This window comes from Telopea speciosissima, chromosome 3 (assembly GCF_018873765.1).
Source record: "Telopea speciosissima isolate NSW1024214 ecotype Mountain lineage chromosome 3, Tspe_v1, whole genome shotgun sequence".
In the NCBI taxonomy this organism is placed as follows: domain Eukaryota; kingdom Viridiplantae; phylum Streptophyta; class Magnoliopsida; order Proteales; family Proteaceae; genus Telopea; species Telopea speciosissima.
Window position 1 is genome coordinate 13855291 of NC_057918.1, and position 20622 is coordinate 13875912.

Sequence of the window (20622 nt, forward strand, 5' to 3'; positions counted from 1 at the left end):
CTGCTGTAGAACCACACTTCCCCTTGCTAGTAAAGTATACATTTCCAGTTCAGAAAATGTTGCCAAAACAGACCATGTTTTATGCTCTAAGATGAGAGGGACCGTCGTTAATTTCTCTTTAGATTTGTGTCTTTTGCTCGACTCATGTGCCAAGCTCAAGCGGAGAAGCTAACCAACCAACCTTTGCAATTCAAGAGTTTGCCATTTGCCACAGCTTTGTCTCTCTCTCCCGATCTAAAATCTTTTTAGTGTTTTTTTTTTTAATGAATTATTTATTTGAGATTTAGTACCAACCCAAATATGATTATAGTCTAAGCCGTATTTTTATCTGTTCCATTTCCCCAAGTTCATCTAATAGAGGGAGTGGACCCCCACCCAGGCAGTGTGTTCAGGGAAGAGTGGGTGGTAATTTCTTCCCCCCCCCCCCTCTCTCTTCCCCTCTATTAGAGGGACTTGGGAAAATGGACCTGCACAGGAAAGAACTCTACATGGGCGTGTGGGGTGCAATGTGAGGGCACAACGATCATTTTGCCCACCCGTGTCTGGGCGTAGGGTCAACGTACCATATCTATCCCTAAAACAATCCGTTGGGTTCCCAAACTGAAGGCAAACTAACCTCCACTATGAATTGCAAAATTGCACAAACCAGATCAAAACAGCAGCAAAATGCGGCTATGTCCTTACATTAGTTCTTTAAGCAATAATAAAAGAGGTGTAGCGGTTCCAAATAACCAGATTACCAGAAAAAACAAAATGAAATTCAAACTAAAACTACGTTGTACCTTTCAAATACTCAAAAGAAAATTGTGGGGATTAAATTGTCTTAAAAATACTCTCCACAGCTACAACCCTTGAACCCATCTAAATGAGAACTCCAAAAACAACCTCAAAAAAGCACTCAGGGGGCAGCAACAACAATCCTCCCAGCAACTTGATCAAGGTCACGTTGGCCACTTGATGTGATCCTCCTCCCACTGACAAACAGATAGAAGAAAACATTTCGCTCAATTAACAACTGATGAGAAGCAGTATCGTAAGGAAAAGGAGTAAACAATGTACAATGTCTTCCAACATGATATCAACTAATTGAAACCAACCAATCAAAGTTCGTAGGATACATGGGGAAAATAAATGTGCCGAGAAAACTCCAGATACAAAATGATAATCTAAAAACTGACAAAGTCACTATTCAAGATAGAATTCATAAAAAGGGTCATGGTTACCCAAGATAGAATTCATGAAAGGGAATCCTGACCCTTGTTCAATGTCGAACTTCATGATTTACAAGATTGTAAGTTTGTAACAAAACATCTAACATTAGTGAAGTTTTCCTAACATATATGTGTGAAGGTTTAGCATTTGAAAGGAAACAAGGCACTAAAAGAGCATCCCAGCACAAGAGAACCCCGCAACTGCAGGGTCTGGGAGGGGCGAATGGACGCAGCCTTACCTTACCCCCTGCTTCGCAGAAGAGGCTGTTTCAAAGTTTCAAACCCGCAACCAACAGGTTGCAATAGCAACTTAACCGTTGTGCCAAGGCTCGCCCACTAAAGGAAACAAGGTACTGCCACAATAAAATTCAGACGCAAACAGAAGATATTTCTTACCCCTTTGGGTCAATCTCAATGATGTTCATCTTCTCCAATTGCTGAAGGATATGACGAGGAATTGCACCGCTGCTCTTGCAGAAATGGGGTGGACGGCTACCATTCCTCTTGCGGCCACCATAGATCTTTCGGAAACCACCAACACCAATGCCGTGCCTCAAGTAAACCTTCCTTGCCATGGATGCTGCAATGAAGCAATAAAAAATTAACCGTAAGGTAAAGTAGAATCTATCATGTCTAATTGGACAAATGCTTTCACTGCATGTATCAGAAACAAATGCAACAACAGACATAAACAAAAGAACAAAAAATTGAAGCAACAAGCTACATACCAGCTCTTACATAGTACCAGTCGGGGTCATAAGGAGCAAGCTCCTTGAAAGTAGCGGTCTTCACAATATCAGTCCAGTGGGGAAGCTCCATCTGTTCACAGGTAAAGGGGAAAAAGAACTGAGATACAACATCTTTGGGGCAAGACGAAAATACGATAAAGGTCAGCTATTAAGAACAAGTGCCTGGAGCATAATTCTAATGATAAGGTCCAGGAACACAGCCTTCTAATTATAAACGATGTAAGAACAGGTTAACCCTACCACCTGCAATGCAATATCTATACATAACATAGTGATAAAAGAGCACTAATCTCATGCTCCCCATAGACTTTTATTGACCACACGCATCGAGTGGCAAAGCCCAATGTAGGCATATGTTTGAAAATTCTGAATTCCAGGACTAAATTAGAAATAGTGAGAGAAAACAAATGACAAAGAAACCTAATAACAGTACTGCTACTTTTCTAACCACAAACTTAAGAGGATAAGCAACCATAGAACCAACCAAATAATATCAGCTGAGTTAGATAGTCGAACAAATATAATCACACAAATATTTCAGGCATCATTACTGAAACATTCTATTACCAAGCACGGAGATGATTCAAGAAATCACAAACTACAACAATAAAATATCTAAATACACATAATGAGTTGAGGTGTGGCCAAAATAAGATGTATACATACTCCAATTAAAAGAATTTAATCCAACAAAAAAGAAGAAATTATAAGCATCAAAAGGAGGTAGAAAAAATGAACAAATAATAAAAAAACTCAGAGGACGACAGGATCATACCTTTCCCGATCGTTTGAGATGAGCAGAATACGCTTTCACAAATTCATGCGGCGATACATCTTTCACGGTTCTGGCAGTCTCCATTGTTGCCCCTTGCGTATCTAGAAGGGCAAAAGTAGGGTGTTCAGTACCGGCATTTTTAAACAGACAATAAAATGAAGAAACGGGATTTAATCGATTAAATTTGAACAATTCTGAACAGGAAAAATAAAACAGCAAAATACACCATCCATTCTAATTTCAACTACCTACATATTACAATCAAATCATTCATTCTAATATCAGAATCCCAAGGAGTTTATTTGAATTAAAAATATCAAGTAACAATTACTACAATTAGTCAATCTCAGAAGGAATCAATTATGAAACAGAGTTAAAGAATGGTAATCTCAAAAGGAATTTACTAAATATATTGTTAAAGCACGGAAGAACCAGGTTCAAGATCTGCAACAATGCAACCCAGAAATAGAGTCCCACGCAACAAAAAAAAAAAAAAAACCATCTTGCTGTTCAATGAACCTTAGTAAACAGCACTCCGGAAGCCCCAAAATCCAAACAAGAGAAAGTTAAATTGGTACCATAGAGACCAAAGTACAGCTACATAACCGCAGGTATCTGTAGCCCACAAGGAGAGACGGGGAGAAGTAGAGAGGGAGAAAGGGTTTTAAGAATCTAACCTATTTACCGAAGGTGGCTGCTGCTCGAAGGAGTTCTGGTACTGGACATTGCCACGCCAATCGCTGGGAGGAGGATATGAGGGAGGAGGCTTTCGGGAGCAGGGATGTTTCAAGGCCAAGGGCGAAGAAAATGTGAAATAAGTAGGGGTGTCAATGGGTCAAGTTGGACCGGGCCTGCCCTAAACCCTAGCCCAACCCTAAGGGCCTTAACCTAAACCCAAGCCCAACCCAACCTTGCCAGGGTCTAAGATATCCTCAATCCAATCCGACCCTGCCAGGGTTTTGCCTATCCCGACCCGGCCCTGATTGAACCTGATTGGGTCGGGCAGGGTAGGGTTGGCCCTGATTGACCCTGACCCTGACCTTGATTTTATTTTATTTTATTTTATTTTTTTGGAAATGGTTTTTCTTATGCCTGTAAGTTTTACCATGTCAAAGTTGATCAGATTGTAAGTTTCTAGGATTTGTCAGCATTGCGATTGTCATATTCCGCCCCTTGCAAGTAAAATATTTTAACTGAATTTGAAGCAGTAAAAATGAACAGCTTATAAACAGTGCACTCAATGAATGTCGTTAGCTTGAGATCTGAAATTTCTCCCCATTCTGCTTTCCTTTCTAAGTTTAATTATGTATGAACAGCAACAGGGAAAGAAAAAACTTGAAAGTCAAAAGATAGAAGATAGATCGCAAGAAGGAAAATAACTGCAGTACTACAAGTCCTCTGTAATAAAATCAAACATGTTCATACCATCACACTAACCCGAAGGCCGGGTTACTAAAAGCCACACAAAAAATATTCAATAATCCAAACTAAATTTAAGAAAAAAAAATTATCTAGGAAAAGACATGGATTTGGGTATGTATCTGTTTCCATCTATTAATTCAAAAGTTCAAGAGATCTCTGTTTTACATTCTACACCCAGTTTTGTCGTCCATGCCTTTGCCCTCTGCCACCGAGAGCTGTAAACAAAATAATCTACAGCAGCCCCATCTCCCCACCCCACCCCCGACTCCAACAATAACAACCTATTCGCCTTTCATTACCCCCTGCTGTAAGCCTGTAACAGCGAACAAACAAACAAACAAACAAACAAAAACCCTCGACGTCCACATCAAAACACTCCTCCCTTCGACTCTCATTCCCACCCAATTCCTTGACCCCAAACCAGATAACCTCTTCAATTTTCACTGAAAATCACCCCCACCCATTTGACTTAAAAATAATATAAACCACTGTCGATTCCCAGCGAAAACGCCCACCACCCCTTTTTTTTCCCTCTGAAACTTCGATCAACCCCTTCTAGGGTTCGACCCAGTGAAAAATTAAAAAAAAGGAGAAAAAGCAACGAGAAGAGAGCGAGAGACAGAACCAGGAAAGCGATACGGAAGAAGAAGAACAATCGGACATACCTAATTGGTCCAAACTCGCCTTGCAGTTCTCCTCGTCAGCCTTCTCCTCCAAATTCCAAACGAGAACGATAGATGAGGTACTCCAGACACTCAGGTGGGAGAGGAAACGAAGTGTTAGGAATTGGGAGATTAGGGTTTTTCGTTTTCTAAACCAATTTAAATCCTACGGTTCTTTCCGTCAAAAATAAATAAATTAAATCCTACGGTTCTAACAAAAACAAAAAAAAAACTTAAATCCTGCGGTACAAAATATACCCCCAAAAGCCCGACCTATATTATATATAATTATAATTAGCACAGGGTCGGGGCTGGACCGGACCGGGCTAAGCCCGGGGCCTAAATTTGAACCCGACCCGACCCTGCCAGGGCCAGGGTAATGCTAAACCCAATCCCACCCTTCAGATTGAAAAATTAGGGTCGGGTCTGGGCCGAGCTCAGGGCGGGTTCGGGCTGACCTATGTTTCAAGGCCAAGGGCAAAGAAAATGTGAAATAAGAAGAAAGCGAGGGGTTAGGGTTTTGACGTGTGTGTGTATTTTGGTCGATGGGTTGGACCGGGTAAATTGGGTCGAGTAAAAGATGAGTTTTTTCATGTATAGAAAACGTATAAGTGTTTATACACTTTTGTTTGGCAATAGAATGGGAGTACGCATTTTAAATAGTATAGTACGATATACAAAATTGACTATTAACATATGGGAAAAAGGACTCTCTCCGTGAGCATGACCATTGCGCCCATACACGAGTCTAGATCCTCTCCAACACGCCAGTGAATGTAGTGTGCATCGGACGGCTGGAGCTGTCCGGCATGCGCCCCAAGGATAGCTCCAACCGTCCAATGCGCGCTAGAGAGGATTTTTTCACCCCAGACACATGATGACGTGAAATGACCACCTCACCTCTCATGAAAAGTACAAATCTCACATCTGTTGATGTTTCCTCGCGCTCTCCCATGAGCCCCTGTGCTGGTGCAAAGGCACACTCCCAGAGAGATAACTCTTCCCCTTAACATATATTTGAACGACTTTTCTTTTGTAGAGGGTAAACATGTGTTTGAAAGACGTAAATGGCCTTTGTTTTCTATATAACAACTGTCATTTTCATGTGAAACAATTGCACAGAGAAAAACCCTGCACTCCTGCTGGATTAGAATAAGAAATGGAATCCGGCTTAATCAAATCCAATCTAACAATGAGAAGTGTTCTATCAATTAAAAGCTCTTCGCAGAGTGGGAGTAAAGTTCATAGCTTTTGGATGGACGGATGAGATGTTTCTTGATGGATGATATTGGCGATAGAGATGGCATCTCGTATCCGATATCGATTCCTAATCTATGTGAGATGACGGTTCTTGACCTTAGATTGCTTCATAGGAAACTCAAGCCAACTTCTACAAATCCAATCCCCTTCCCCCTCCCCCACCCCATACGGCCATACACACACAAATAAAAAGGCATCTTCCCTTGTATCTATATCCTTGTGTTTTCACGCAATCTTTTATTTCAAAAAAATTTCAGAAGTTTTACTTAAGGGTGTCAATTGGGACGGTTCTCAGTATTTGGGACGGGACGATACCGATACCGGTACCAAAAGTACCAATCTCAGTACCGTCCCATTTAGTTAACGGGACCAAACCTAGATCCCAGTCCCGATTTCTAGTGGGAAGGGACGGTACCGGTTCTTAAACGGTTCTAGGCATTGTAAAAAAAGGGAGAAGAAGTTTAATTGTTTCTAACGAGATGGGTTTATTAGTGTTGTAGAATTTTTTCACTATCATGAAATCTAAGTTGTCTACTGTTTTTTATAAAGCAACTTAAATTATGAAATCATAGTTTTACTTCTTCAAACTCCCTAAGATCGCATGTAATAAGCTTCTCATTTTTTTTAAATCTAGAGAAGTCCTACAAAATGGAAGAATCCCGTTGTGCAAAAAGGAAGAACCTGGTAGATGTAGTTGGTCGAGGGAGTAACACTGTAGCAGGTTCTGTGATGAGAGACTTCAAGCTACGGCTGTTGATCTGTTGTTCCTCTTCGTATTCAAAAGACAATTAGTGAAACCCTAATGAGTCGTAATTCTTATATCCTTTTTTTTTTTTTTTTTTAAAAAGATCTTATATACTCTTTTCGTTTTAAACGGTACTAGTAGTTTCGGTACCATCCGGTACCTAATTGGTATTTCGGTACTGGTACCATTGGGAATCCCGTCCCAGAACCGTCCCGTCCCATTTATCATTCGGTACCAAAATTAGATACCAGTACCGTCTCATTTACTAATGGGAAGGTTCGGTACCGGATTTTAACGGGACGGTATTGGGACGGTTCCCGGTTCCGATCCCAAATTGACACCCTTAGTTTTACGGTCCATTAGATTTTAAAAACTTTGTTTTGCCACATGGCCAACTCTATTTGAATTATAACTTGACTAATAAATAGGGGATATTAGGTGTTTATTTAATGCCCTGGGTGTGCCATATGATAAATATTTTGGTCATCTAAAAAATTACTTTTTTACTAAGATTTCTAGGAAAACTCACCCTCAAAACGGTTAGAAAAATCATGAAATAATTTGGCAAAAAAATTGGTTCTATAAAAAATTAAAATCATATCCGAATTGATTTGAAATTAGAAAATTAATTTCTTAGAGCATACGAATAATTGGGAAATTAGTAATTCATTTGAAAAAAAAAATCATCATATGTAATTGCAAATACTTTATGAATGACCGGGGAAATGAATTATTTTACCCACAAATTTAAAAATCTTTGTGCGGCCTCAACAAAAAAGTTTAACAAATGTCTTAATTTTATCTAAATTGTTGTTTTTTGATAAAAAAATTTATCTAAATTGTTGAACTGCAAACGTTGATACTTGAATCAACCCATTTTTCATTTTACGCCATATTCCATTTTTGTTCTTTAGCTGAATTTGACCACTTATGAAATTTTCAAATAAAATAAAACACAAAATTTTTGCAACAAAAAAAATCCAACCAAACTTTTTAATGTTTCGAAGCATTCCCAAATCCAAATTTGCTAACTATGCTCTCGTAATGGGCAGGTGAGGGTGGGGTTTGTAACATTTGAAGAAGGTTGATTATGTGAACCACACCTACTTTAATTGTTGTAGGTGCATGATAAAGGCCGACTCATGAGAAAGTCAAGCTTAATTTTGAGAATTTAACCGGTGAACTTTAGAGTTTCTATTTAAATTTTGTTATTTGACAATTCGGTTTGGCCAAGGCACCAAGCTGCATCTCTAGAGTTTTCTTTTTTTACATTAAATAAAAATTTAGATTAAAATGATTAATAATGCATGATCAATGAAGATATGAAAGTTACAATATTTTGTATTGATATGAATAAGAATGTTTCAAATTATAATGGAAAAATATCATCTCCTTCCCCTCTAAGTTTCGTTAATATCAATCCAATACCCAAGTTTTGAAAAATGATAATACCCTCCCTTACTTTTTAAAGATTCTATCAACCATACCTTAAGTGACTATCTCTGTTAAAACAACATATGAAAAGACGATAGTACCCTTGCCTCTAACCTCAATTCTTTCTTCTTCTTTCCTCTTCCAGTAGCCACGGTCACCACCACCGCTGTATCCACCATCACCGCCGCCACCATGTCTGTATCCACCACCAGTGCTGTATATATACAGACATTGAAAAAAAAAAGAATATTGAGATGAAGCAAACGGGTACTCAACTACTCATTGCTCAGTGCCTACCCCACAAGCCACACCTCGTCTTTTCACCAACTCTGTATACAACGATCATTGCAAGCCTCTCATACCAGATAATTACCAGTAAAGAACGCTCCCAGTGACACGGCATCGTCATTTATCTCTACATTTTGCATCAGACAACAACCTCACCCTTCTCTTCTTAAAACTTCTGAAAGAAAGAATTCATTAGAAAAACACGTTGCCGCTTAAACCGTCTCTCTCTCTCATCTTCATTTTTTGGAAGAAGAGAAACTCCTGTTAAAACCATCCAACCGTAATCCTGTTACTTGCAATTCAGTCAGAGTATATATCTCTTTTAGATCTCAGCCTTCTCTAATCACCATTAACTATAGTTGAATTATCATCAGAGATGAGAGATAGGGGTGAAAGTCTATAAAGTATACAAGAGAGGTAAAAACTTACCCAAAATATAATTGGGGCTTAGTTTGTGAGTTTATCCATTTGCCTCGATTGCAGGAACAAAAAAGATCTTAATAAAGGGTGGGTGGCTTTTACCAACATCTCATTCGCCCCCTTGCAGTTGCTCATTCTTTCTCTTTCACTCTTTTTGTTTCTCCATTTTGCTCTAGTAGTCGTCTTCTTCTGTTTGCTGATTGTTTAGGTTTAGGCTTTCAGGGTTTTGACGGTTTATCGTTTATTTTGTTCCTCGAAAGATGAAGAGAAGCCAAGATGAGCTATCAAGGGTTTTCTACAAGCTTTGCGCTCTCATCTTCAACATCCTTCGTTCTCCTCCTCTCCCGATGCCCTTATCGACCCCTTCTTTGGCCATGGCACCATCTGCCCCTTCTGTGTGATAAGAGGCAGCAGTGGTGGTGCTGGCGGAATAAGAAGGGGAAGAAACGTAGAGATGATGAAGAGGAGAAAAGGGGTTTGGGGGGAAAAAGATGTAAGAAGGGTTATGGAATGGAAAGGGTAAAATAGGAATTAAATTATAGGGAAAATTATATATACCTCCCCTGTACTTTGGCCTAATTACACGTTCCTCCCCTTGGTTTTCCCACCTTACATTCGATTCCCCTATAGTTTTCCAAAAATTACTAATTCCTCCCCTGCCGTTAGCATTTGTCTGTTATGTGCTGACATGGCGTAGTTAGATTTTTTTTAATACCCAAATTACTCCTTGGCCATTGTGAGATGACCCATTTACCCTTTTGATGAAAATAACAAAGGAAAGGGAGAAAGACACTTCCAATTCCAAACTTCGTCTTCAACCTCTGACCCGTTAACTCTCCGACGATGATACACCAAACCATCTGTCAGTCGTTTGATGATCTGCGGCTAGAGAAGAAAGGCGTGGAGAAGGTATGTGCGAAACCCTAATTTCCTCCTTTGATTTCAACCATTTTCGCTTTCAAACTCAATCTTCTTCCTTCGTGACCTAAAATTTCTTCCATACACAGGTAGCTATGGTTAATGCTGGTTTGGAGAATGAGATGGGAAGTTAATTCCTCTTCTTCCACACATCGACAACCTTGCCCTAATTCCTCTCCTTCAATCGATTTAAGGTGTACCATACCGACAGCTCACTTGCCCTAATTCCTCTCCTTCAGTCAATTTGAGGTATAGCCCTAATTCCTTTATTATACTTTTGTTGATGTAATACAACCAGAACTTGTGTTTGTAAATCCATACATACATATAAATAACTATGCAATAGGCTGAGGCATAGACCCAAGTATTACATGCTATAAATCCAAGAATTGTCATCAGATTTACTTGATATTTTGTTTAGCAGAAATCCTTAAGTTTATTAGTCTCTTAATTTTACACTTGGATGCTATTTATTTAGATAATTCTTTTAGCAAGTTTTTAAATATCCGTTGACCCATATCATCAATGTTGAATTTTTTTGTTTATGCACAGCCCTAGTAATGGATGTAATATGCAATATTGAATTTACTTGGCAAGATAAATGGGCACAGAAGAAGGTTGATCCAAATAAGTATGGCTACCTGGACATGCTCTGTGACATATACAATACAGTGCTTAAAGAAGTCCCTGTGGGTCGTTCAGTGAACTTCAAGACTAACTGTGTAACCCCAAATAGACAAGTGATTGATGTGAATGATGATTACACAGTGTACAAGATGTTTTCACTACGTAAAAAGTCTGCTTCAGTGAATGTTCATGTCCATAGTCTTGTTGTGAATGAAGAAGTTAATGAGAATTATACAGTCAATGGCTACAACAACTCAGTAGTGAGCAGAGAAGAAAATGTTGAAGAGAGTGAGGTTTATTCTGTAATTGATAGAGATGTTCCAGTTGTAGGTCATTTTACTCGGCAAAAAGTGGTAAAGCACACTCCTAGAAGAGGTGGTGTCGGTTGTAATTCAAAATGTACATCTCTAGGTACTGGCACTGGTACTGATACTGGCACAATTGTTGCACATGCTGCTTCTAATGCTAATGCTAATGCTGGTGAAAGAGAAAGGGATACTAGAAGTTCAGCCATGGGAAAGGCTATTGGAACAACTGCTACTACAAGATCCAGTGGCAAATCAATTGGTGAGAAAGCCAAGGCTAATTCTGATGCCTCTGCTAGAGAGAGAGAGTAGTAGCAGATCAGATGCATCTGCAAGCCAAGGCATTTCTGGTAACACTTCACCCATTGCAAAAACTAGAAGCTTGGGCATTGCAACTAGTAAGGAGACACCCATTGGTACAAGAACCAGGGCAACTAGCAAGAGTTATGGAGGATGTGAACCAATAGAAAATGCAACTGATGAAGACAGAACTGATGAAGACAGTACTGATGATGAATGGGTCTATAAAAGTGAGGATGAGAGAATTGATGTGAGTGATAATAGTGGAAGTGATAGTGAGTATGAAGAAGAAGCTGATGTGCTTGATGTGGAAGGACAGACAAATGAGGATACGGTTATGGATGAGAAGGATGAGTTGTCTGACTATGATCCTGATGTGTCCCATGGATACAAACTTCAAGGTGATGATGGTTTTGATGAAAGATAAAGAATAACTTTAGAGGTTGGTTTGGTGTATGATGATGTGAATCATTTCAAAAAAGTACTATATGAATATGTGGTTCAAGAGGGTTTCCAGCTTTTAAAACAAAAAAAATGAGAAATCAAGAGTCACAGCAAGATGTGCAGGTAATGGTTGTACTTGGAGAATTCATGCTTCTTCAGATGGTGATGGTAAGGCATATATGATAAAGACTCTTAACCCACAACATACATGTGTCAGAGATTCAAACAAAATCAATGTTTCATACAAGTGGGTTGCTGAGAAACTCTGTGAAGAGCTCAAGGCTAACCCAGGAATGTCAAGAAAAGCCATGTCAGCTATTTTTCTAAAAAGATTTGGACTTCAAGTTTCATACATGAAGCTGTGGAGGGCACGCAAGGTTGCCCATGAATGGAATGAAGGTAATCATGCAGATTCTTATGCAATGTTACCTAGTTATACAAGGCTGGTTGTGCAAACAAATCCTGGTAGCATGTTCATACTTTAATATGAAGACAGACCAGTGGATATGTCAACTAATCCAGTCTTCAAGAGATGTTTTGTATGTTACAAAGCATGTAGAGATGGTTTTGTGAATGGTTGTAGAAAGATTGTTGGACTTGATGGCTGCCATCTTAAGGGTAGATTTGGAGGGGTGTTGTTATCAGCTGTAGCAGTTGATGGGAATAACTCTATATTCCCACTTGCATTTGGAGTGGTGGAAATTGAAAACAAATTCAGTTGGAGGTTTTTTTTGGATTGTTTACATGATGCTCTAGGGGATGCAAGTGATGACAACACATTGACTTTTATGTCAGATAACCAGAAGGTATGTCTGATTTAGTATGCTATAATTATTTTTTGAAAATTTATAAGTTTTGAATTGATATAGTTTACGTGGTACTTAATTTCTATGTTTTGCATTTGATTTATGTAGGGATTGGCAGAGATTATTGGTGACCTCTTCCCGTATTCTAATATTAGATGTTGTAGTAGACATCTATACCAGAACTTCAAGGTAAAGTTCCCTGGATCTATATTGAGAAGATATTACTGGGCAGCTTCTGAAGCATCTACTTTGGTTTTATTTCAAAAGGCAATGGATACCATTAAATCCATTGACAATGCAGCCTATGAGTGGTTGAATATGAAACCACATACATTGTGGTCTAGGCATGCATTTGATTTGAGATGTAAGAATGATTCTATTACAAACAATGTCACTGAGAGTTTTAACAGTTGGGTTGGATCTTTGAGAAGCAAGCCAGTATTGAGTTTACTTGACTCCATCAGGATTAAGGTGATGGAGAGGTTATACAATAAGTACCAAAAGGGTTGCACATATAAAAGTATGACCACCCCTAAGGTGTTGCACAAAATAGCAACTGTTAAAGAACAGTCCAGACATTGTCATGTCTATGCATCTTTTCCATATGAATTTGAAGTTGCAGAAAACTTTGTGAGAAAGTTTGTGGTTGATTTGGAAAAGAGAAGTTGTACATGTAGAGTATGGGAGTGTACTGCGGTGCCATGTAAGCATGTAGCTGCAGCAATCTCATACAAGAGGCAGATTGTTGAAGATTACTGTGATGGATGTTACAGTAAGCAGAGGTACTTGGTGACATATGCGAATATGATCTATCCCCTCCCAGATATACAAGATTTGAGTGAAGAAGGTCCACAAGGTATTGTGCAGCCTCCAAAACTGAAGAGATTACCAGGTAGACCTCATAAGAATAGGAGGAGGGAACCTGGTGAGGGAGCTCCGGCAGATTTTAGAAAGAGAAGTAGGACTGTGAGATGTGAAAAGTGTAAAGAACTTGGACATAACAAGAGGAGGTGCGAGAGAGCTCCAGTTAAGGAGAAGGGGGCACCTTCTTCTAATACTTCAAGGCCTAGAAAGGTAATTCCATCAATTTTTTACATCTGTTATATGTAGTGTAACTATATTGTAAGCTCATTCTAACTTTGTTTTTGTTTTATGTTTATGAAACAGAAGAAAAGAAATGAGGAAGAAGATGAGGTACGCATGTTACAGATTGTAACTAGATCACAAGCTTCTACTATTACTACAGCTGAGACTCCACAAGAGAGGATTAGATCCCAATTGGCAGTTAAACGGGCAAAACAAAAGGGAACAAGCAACAAAAAGTAGCTGAGCAGCTTGGAAACTTTAAAGGGAAGCAAGTGTCAGATGGTGTTGGCTGCAGACTTGGATTTTTTTGGATCTTTTATGAGTGTTATGAACTTGTTTTGTAATATTGACCCAGGTTGTATATGGGTCTTCAAACAATGTCATGTGTTTTGAAGTTTTCGTACTTTGTGGAAGTAGGTTGATTGGAACAATTTAGGGATATTTGAGAGTTTAAGTGTTGGATGATTGAATTATGTGGAACATATGTAATGTTGTGTGGTTGATTTGATGTGACTTGTTATGGATCCCCATATGGTTTTTATTAGATGTTTACTATTATCCTTGCTTACAGGTTGTAAATTTTGTCCTGTTTTAGAGGAGATGCTGTCTATATGGTTTTTATTACATGTTTACATATTATCCTTGCATACAGGTTGTAAATTTTGTCCTGTTTTAGGGGAGATGTTGTCCATTTGGAACTAGGACACTTCACATATGATCAGGTCCATATAGGTTGTAAATTTGTGTCATGTTTTAGTGGAGATGCTGCCCATTTGGAACTAGGACAACTTCACATATGATCAAGGTCCATACAGGTTGTCAATTTTTCTCATGTTTTAATGGAGATGCTGCCCATTTGGAACTATGACAACTTTACAGATTATCAGTCCCTTTTACCTACTAAAATATGGGAAATGTTGCCACTTTGAAGATTATAACAAACCATAACAAACACAACAATTAAAAAAAATTGTTCATTTCATTGCTAAATAGTACTTGTTTACAATACTTCATCAACTTATCTTTCACAATTTTTTAACAATAAAGGCTAAAACAACTACAACAACAAAGTAAAATAAAACTTGCCCAACAAGCTCCCCCCGACCTAGTCTAACATCCATCTGCGCTTGTCTAAGCTCCATCTGCCCTAATCTGAGTTTCAAACTGGACATCTCTTCCACCACATCTGGAGGACTGGGGTTTGGTGCACTTTGCATCTCTTCATTCAACACCATCCTATCACCAATTATCTCTTCATTATATGGATCACACCAGGAGAAAAACCTGCACTTGTCCTGTTTATTCTTTGCTCCATAAACACAATAAAGTTTGTCTGGATTCTGCTTAGACTCAAATATGTTTACTTCTGCTCTAAATCCACAATAACACTTCATGTTTTTTAACTTCAATCCAAGATGGTTGCTGCCATTCACACTGGATGTAGACATTGGCTCTGCAAACAAGAAACTAGATTAGTTGGTATTAGAAAATCTATTAATCTGATCCAAACTGAGTTTAATTAACATGGATATAAAAGCACAATTTATAAATAAACTAGATCAGCCAAGTCTATTTTGCTAAATCAACATATGGTATTACAATCTACATACATTCTGCCCTAATTCGGTTTACAACCTACATACATTTAGCCCTAATTCATTTGAACATGATTTTGCCATAATTTGGATTACAACCTACATACATTCTACCCTAATTCGTTTGAAAATGATTTTGCTCTAATTTTTTGAACATAGGGGTAGGATTGAAAGCTATTTCGCTAAATGAGCATATGGTATTACACTATGAGAGGATGAAATAAAAAAAGAAGAAGCAACTAACCTTCGTCGGAGATGGAGATGCTTGGAGGTGACCGTCGCCGGAGTTGCTTGAAGGTTGTTGTCGCCAAAGAAGCTTGGAGGTGGTTGTCGCTGGATAAGGTTGGAGGTGGGTGAAAATGAAACCCTAGTCGATTTTAGAGATGAAGAAAAGGGTAGAATTGAAAATGCAATTTTTCTTTGTTAGTAAAAGGTAAAATCTTTTTAAACCATTAACTAACAGCACCCTAACACCGTCAACCATAAGGGGTCAAAATGTAAGGTGGGAAAACCAAGGGGAGGAACATGTAATTAGGCCAAAGTATAGGGGAGATATATGTAATTTACCCTAAATTATATTAAGGGTAATTTTGGGTTTTAGAAAAATTGGACATGCCCACATCATCACTTAATGGCATTTTTTAACGGTTAGGGTACGGTTGATAGAATCTTTAAAAAGTAGAGGAGGCATTATCATTTTTCAAAACTTGGATATTGAGTTGATATTAAGGAAACTTAGAGAGGAGGGGATGATATTTTTCCAATTATAATCAAATAATGCTTATTAAGTGCTATACACATTAAAAAAATTAACACAAAGTAATAAATAATTACTTATAGTAAAAAACGCAAAATATTATACTATACACATGTATAAGTTACTAAATAATGGGTCTTGCTATATGTCACTATGGAGAGTGAAATAGTTTGCATCACTATTTTTACTTACCCTTTGAAATCTTTTTGATTTGTTAAAAGTGATGGGGATAAATTTGTAACTTCAGGTAGGGATATTTGGGGAGAGCTGAAACGGAGCTTGCCGGAGAGGAAACATGTCTAACCTGCCAGCACCATCTGCATACGACGGCTTCAACGATGCCCATGCCGACAGCGCAAATGCCATTGGAGACGTTCGCAAGCGCTTCAACTCACAGAGAGAAAAGAGTCAATCTATGCTAATCTTACATTGAATAGGCCGGACTCAACCTTTGTCCAACCCTGAGTATCAGAACAGCAAGTGTTGGATTCACTTTGTCGGCATCGGAGGCAATTGTTTGTCCGCTCTGGCCATGCTTGCTCTCAAGCAAGTGTCCCCCAAAGCCTTAATCTGCTACATCGCTTTCCGCTTTATTATGCTTCAGAAAATTGAGTTAACTGATCAAATAGTGTCTGTGTCATATTGGTGGAGTTTTTTCAAAGTATAAAATGTAGACAGTTACTTGTGAGTTAATCTCCAGGTCATGAGGTCAGCGGCTCTAATATTTGTATGGAGCAGATTTATGGAAGGGAAAGGGCTGGGGAACTGCAGACAGGCAGGGAGATTCAGGGAGATTCAGGGAGAGAGGAAATGGCGGGCATATCAAATAAAAACAAGGGAGAAAGAACTCTACATGGGCGTGTGCGGTGCAATGTGAGGGCACGGTGGTCATTTTGCCCACCCATGTCTGGGCGTAGGGTCACCGTTCCCTCTTCTCTATCCCTAAAAACAATCAGTAGGGTTGCCAAACTGAAGCCTAACTAACCTCCACTCTCAATTGCAGAATTGCACAAACCAGATCAAAACAGCAGCAAAATGCGGCTATGTCCTTACATTAGTTCTTTAATCAATAATAAAAGAGGTGTAGCGGTTCCAAATAACCAGATTACCAAAAAAACAAAATGAAATTCAAACTAAAACTACGTTGTATACTCAAAAGAAAATTGTGGGGATTAAATTGTCTTAAAAATACTCTCCACAGCTACATCCCTTGAACCAGCTAAATGAGAACTCAAAAGACAACCTCAAAAAAGCACTCAGGGGGCAGCAACAACAATCCTCCCAGCAACTTGATCAAGGTCACGTTGGCCACTTGATGTGATCCTCCTCCCACTGACAAACAGAATGAAGAAGACATTTCGCTCAATTAACAACATTTTACAACTGATGAGAAGCAGTATCGTAAGGAAAAGATGAGAAGCAGTATCGTAAGGAAAAGGAGTAAACAATGTACAATTGTCTTCCAACATGATACCACCTAATTGAAACCAACCAATCAAAGTGCGTAGGATACTTGGGGAAAATAAATGTGCTGAAAACTCCGGATACAAAATGATAATCTAACAACTGACAAATTCAAAACATAGTTCGGAGTAGGATCATATTAAACAATATTCAAGATAGAATTCATAAAAAGAGTCATGGTTACCCAAGATAGAATTCATGAAAGAGGATCCTGACCCTTGTTCAATGACGAACTTCATGATTTACAAGATTGTAACAACAAAACATTTAACATTGGTGAAGTTTTCCTAATATTCATGTGTGAAGGTTTAGCAATTGAAAGGAAACAAGGTACTAAAAGAGCATCCCAGCACACAAGACCCCCACAACTGCAGGGTCTGGGAGGGGCAAATGGACGCAGCCTTACCTTACCTCCTGGCTTCGCAGAAGAGGCTGTTTCAAAGTTTCAAACACGCAACCAACAGGTTGCAATAGCAACTTAACCGTTGTGCCAAGGCTCGCCCACTAAAGGAAACAAGGTACTACCACAATAAAATTCAGACGCAAACAGAAGATATTTCTTACCCCTTTGGGTCAATCTCGATGATGTTCATCTTCTCCAATTGCTGAAGGATATGACGAGGAATTGCACCGCTGCTCTTGCAGAAATGGGGTGGACGGCTACCATTCCTCTTGCGGCCACCATAGATCTTTCGGAAGCCACCAACACCAATGCCATGCCTCAAGTAAACCTTCCTTGCCATGGATGCTGCAATGAAGCAATAAAAAATTAACCGTAAGGTAAAGTAGAATCTATCATGTCTAATTGGACAAATGCTTTCACTGCATGTATCAGAAACAAATGCAACAACAGATATAGAGACACAAAAAAAAGAACGAAAAAATTGAAGCAACCAGCTACATACCAGCTCTTACATAGTACCAGTCAGGGTCATAAGGAGCAAGCTCCTTGAAAGTAGCGGTCTTCACAATATCAGTCCAGTGGGGAAGCTCCATCTGTTCACAGGTAAAGGGAAAAAAGAACTGAGATACAACAACTTTGGGGCAAGATGAAAATGTGATAAAGGTCAGCTATTAAGAACAAGTGCCGGGAGCATAATTCTAATGATAAGGTCCAGGAACACAGCCTTCTAATTATAAACGATGTAAGAACAGGTTAACCCTACCACCTGCAATGCAATATCTATACATAACAGAGTGATAAAATAGCACTAATCTCATGCTCCCCATAGACTTTTATTGACCACACACATCAAATCGCAAAGCCCAATGTAGGCATACGTTCGAAAATTCTGAATTTCAGGACTAAATTAGCAATAGTGAGAGAAAACAAATGACAAAAAAACCTGATAACGGTACTAACTTATTTTCTATCCACAAACTTAAGAGGATAAGCAACCACATAACCAACCAAATAATATCAGATGAGTTAGATAGTCGAACAAATATAATCGCACAAATATTTCAGGCATCATTACTGAAACATTCTATTACCAAGCACGGAGATGATTCAAGAAATCACAAACTACAACAAAAAACATCTAAATACACATAATGAGTTGAGGTGTTGCCAAAATAAGATGTATACATACTCCAATTAAAAGAATTTAATCCAACAAAAAAAAATTATAAGCACCCAAAGAAGGTAGAAAAAATGAACAAATAATCAAAAAACTCAGAGGACGACAGGATCATACCTTTCCCGATCGTTTGAGATGAGCAGAATACGCTTTCACAAATTCATGCGGTGATACATCTTTCACGGTTCTGGCAGTCTCCATTCTTGCCCCTTGCGTATCTGGAACGGCAAAAGACGGGTGTTCAGTACCGGCGTTTTTAAACAGATAATAAAAGGAACAGGAAAAATAAAACAGCAAAATACACCATCCATTCTAATTTCAACTACCTACATTTTACAATCAAACCATTCATTCTAATATCAGAATCCCAAGGAGTTTATTTGAATTAAAAATATCAAGTAACAATTACTACAATTAGTCAATCTCAGAAAGAATCAATTATGAAACAGTGTTAAAGAATGGTAATCTCAAAAGGGATTTACTAAACATATTGTTAAAGCACGGAACAACCAGGTTCAAGATCTACCACTATGCAACCCAGAAATACAGTCCCACGCGAAAGAAAAAAAAACCCTATCTTGCTGTTCAATTAACCTTAGTAAATTGTACTCCGGAAGTCCCAAAATCCAGACAAGAGAAAGTTCTGTAGCCCACAAGAAGAGACGGGGAGAGGTAGAGAGGGAGAAAGGGTTTTAAGAATCTAACCTATTTACCGAAGGTGGCTGCGCTCGAAGGATTCCTGCTACTGGAAATTGTCACGACAATCGCTGCGGCTCCGGATGCCTCTGCTCTGGAGTCTGGTGCGGCTCCGGCTGCCTCTGCTCTGGAGTCTAGTGGCACCTAGCGCTGCCGCAGGTAGCAGAGAAGGAGAGTGTGGGAGGAGGAGGCTTTCGGAGGAGAAAATGTGAAATAAGAAGAAAGGGAGGTTAGGGTTTTGAAGGGTGTGTGTTTTAGTCGATGGGTTGGACCGGGTAAATTGGGTCAAGTGAAACATGAGTTTTTTCGAGTATAGAAAACGTATACACGTTTTATACACTTTGGTTTGACAATAGAACGATTACGCATTCTAAATAGTATAATACGATATATGGAATTGACTATTAACATATGGGAAAAAAGACTCTGTCAGTGACCATGACCCTTGCGCCCTGACACGAGTCCGGATCCTCTCCACCGCATCGGACCGCTAGAGCTATCCAGCATGCGCCTAAAGATAGCTCCAACCGTTCGATGTGCCCACCCCACCTCTCATGAAAAGCGACAATCTCACCTCTGTTGATGTTTCCTCATGCTCTCCCATGGGCCCCAGCTGGCACAGGGGCCACACTCCTAGATAGAAAACTCTTCCCCTCAACATATATTTGAATGACTTTTCTTTTGTAGAGGTAAACATGTGTTTGAAAGACATAAATGGCCTTTGTATGCTATATAGCAACTTTCGTTTCCATGTGGGACACTTGCACAGTGAAAAACCATGCATTCCTGGATTGGAACAAGAAATGGAATCTGGCTTAATCAAAGTCAATCTAACAATGAAAACTGTTCTATCGATTAAAAGCTCACGACATAGTGGGAGCAAGGTTCATCATCCACTATATAAATAAGCATACATGTAGTTTTTGGATGGACGGAGGAGATGTTTCTTGATGCAGATGATATTGGCAATAGAGATGGCATCTCGTATCGATATCGATTCCTAGAATATATGTGAGATGATGCTTTTGGACCTTATTAGATTGCTTTATTGGAAACTTGAGCCAACTTTTAAAAACAA

The 20622-nt window shown here is 39.0% G+C and overlaps 2 protein-coding genes and 1 long non-coding RNA gene across 4 annotated transcripts; 1 reads left to right on the top strand and 2 right to left on the bottom strand.

Annotated features, from left to right (window-relative positions):
• Nucleotides 1–738: 738 nt before the first annotated feature.
• Nucleotides 739–17142, bottom strand: LOC122654315 (40S ribosomal protein S19-1-like). Of its 2 annotated transcripts, none has more exons than XM_043848359.1 (5): nucleotides 17138–17142; nucleotides 2736–2827; nucleotides 1940–2030; nucleotides 1608–1791; nucleotides 739–974 (listed from the first exon to the last, which is right to left on the bottom strand). In XM_043848359.1, the coding sequence occupies exons 2-5, from the start codon at nucleotides 2817–2819 to the stop codon at nucleotides 899–901; spliced, it is 435 nt and encodes a 144-aa protein (XP_043704294.1). In that variant the 5' UTR covers nucleotides 2820–2827; nucleotides 17138–17142; the 3' UTR covers nucleotides 739–898. The 2 variants fall into 2 exon arrangements, with proteins under 2 accessions (XP_043704294.1, XP_043704295.1); XM_043848360.1 differs by lacking the exon at nucleotides 17138–17142 and adding an exon at nucleotides 11278–11282.
• Nucleotides 16960–19059, bottom strand: LOC122654314 (40S ribosomal protein S19-1-like). The gene is made up of 4 exons (XM_043848358.1): nucleotides 18966–19059; nucleotides 18174–18264; nucleotides 17833–18016; nucleotides 16960–17136 (listed from the first exon to the last, which is right to left on the bottom strand). Exons 1-4 carry the CDS (start codon nucleotides 19047–19049, stop codon nucleotides 17061–17063), a joined length of 435 nt encoding a protein of 144 aa, XP_043704293.1. The 5' UTR covers nucleotides 19050–19059; the 3' UTR covers nucleotides 16960–17060.
• LOC122654316 lies at nucleotides 17470–18021 on the top strand. The gene is made up of 2 exons (XR_006331894.1): nucleotides 17470–17598; nucleotides 17787–18021. It is a non-coding gene; the product is annotated as an uncharacterized LOC122654316 (long non-coding RNA).
• Nucleotides 19060–20622: the final 1563 nt, after the last annotated feature.

Bases quoted from the DNA above. Each gene is read 5' to 3' on its own strand.
- LOC122654315 (XM_043848359.1), bottom strand. From the start codon at position 2,819: ATGGAGACTGCCAGAACCGTGAAAGATGTATCGCCGCATGAATTTGTG. The intron at 2,031-2,735 runs GTATGATCCTGT...ACCTGTGAACAG, and splicing joins ATCTCAAACGATCGGGAAAG to ATGGAGCTTCCCCACTGGAC. The intron at 975-1,607 runs GTAAGAAATATC...TCTGTTTGTCAG, and splicing joins ATTGAGATTGACCCAAAGGG to TGGGAGGAGGATCACATCAA.
- LOC122654314 (XM_043848358.1), bottom strand. From the start codon at position 19,049: ATGGAGACTGCCAGAACCGTGAAAGATGTATCACCGCATGAATTTGTG. The intron at 18,265-18,965 runs GTATGATCCTGT...ACCTGTGAACAG, and splicing joins ATCTCAAACGATCGGGAAAG to ATGGAGCTTCCCCACTGGAC. The intron at 18,017-18,173 runs GTATGTAGCTGG...GCTTCATTGCAG, and splicing joins CTGGTACTATGTAAGAGCTG to CATCCATGGCAAGGAAGGTT.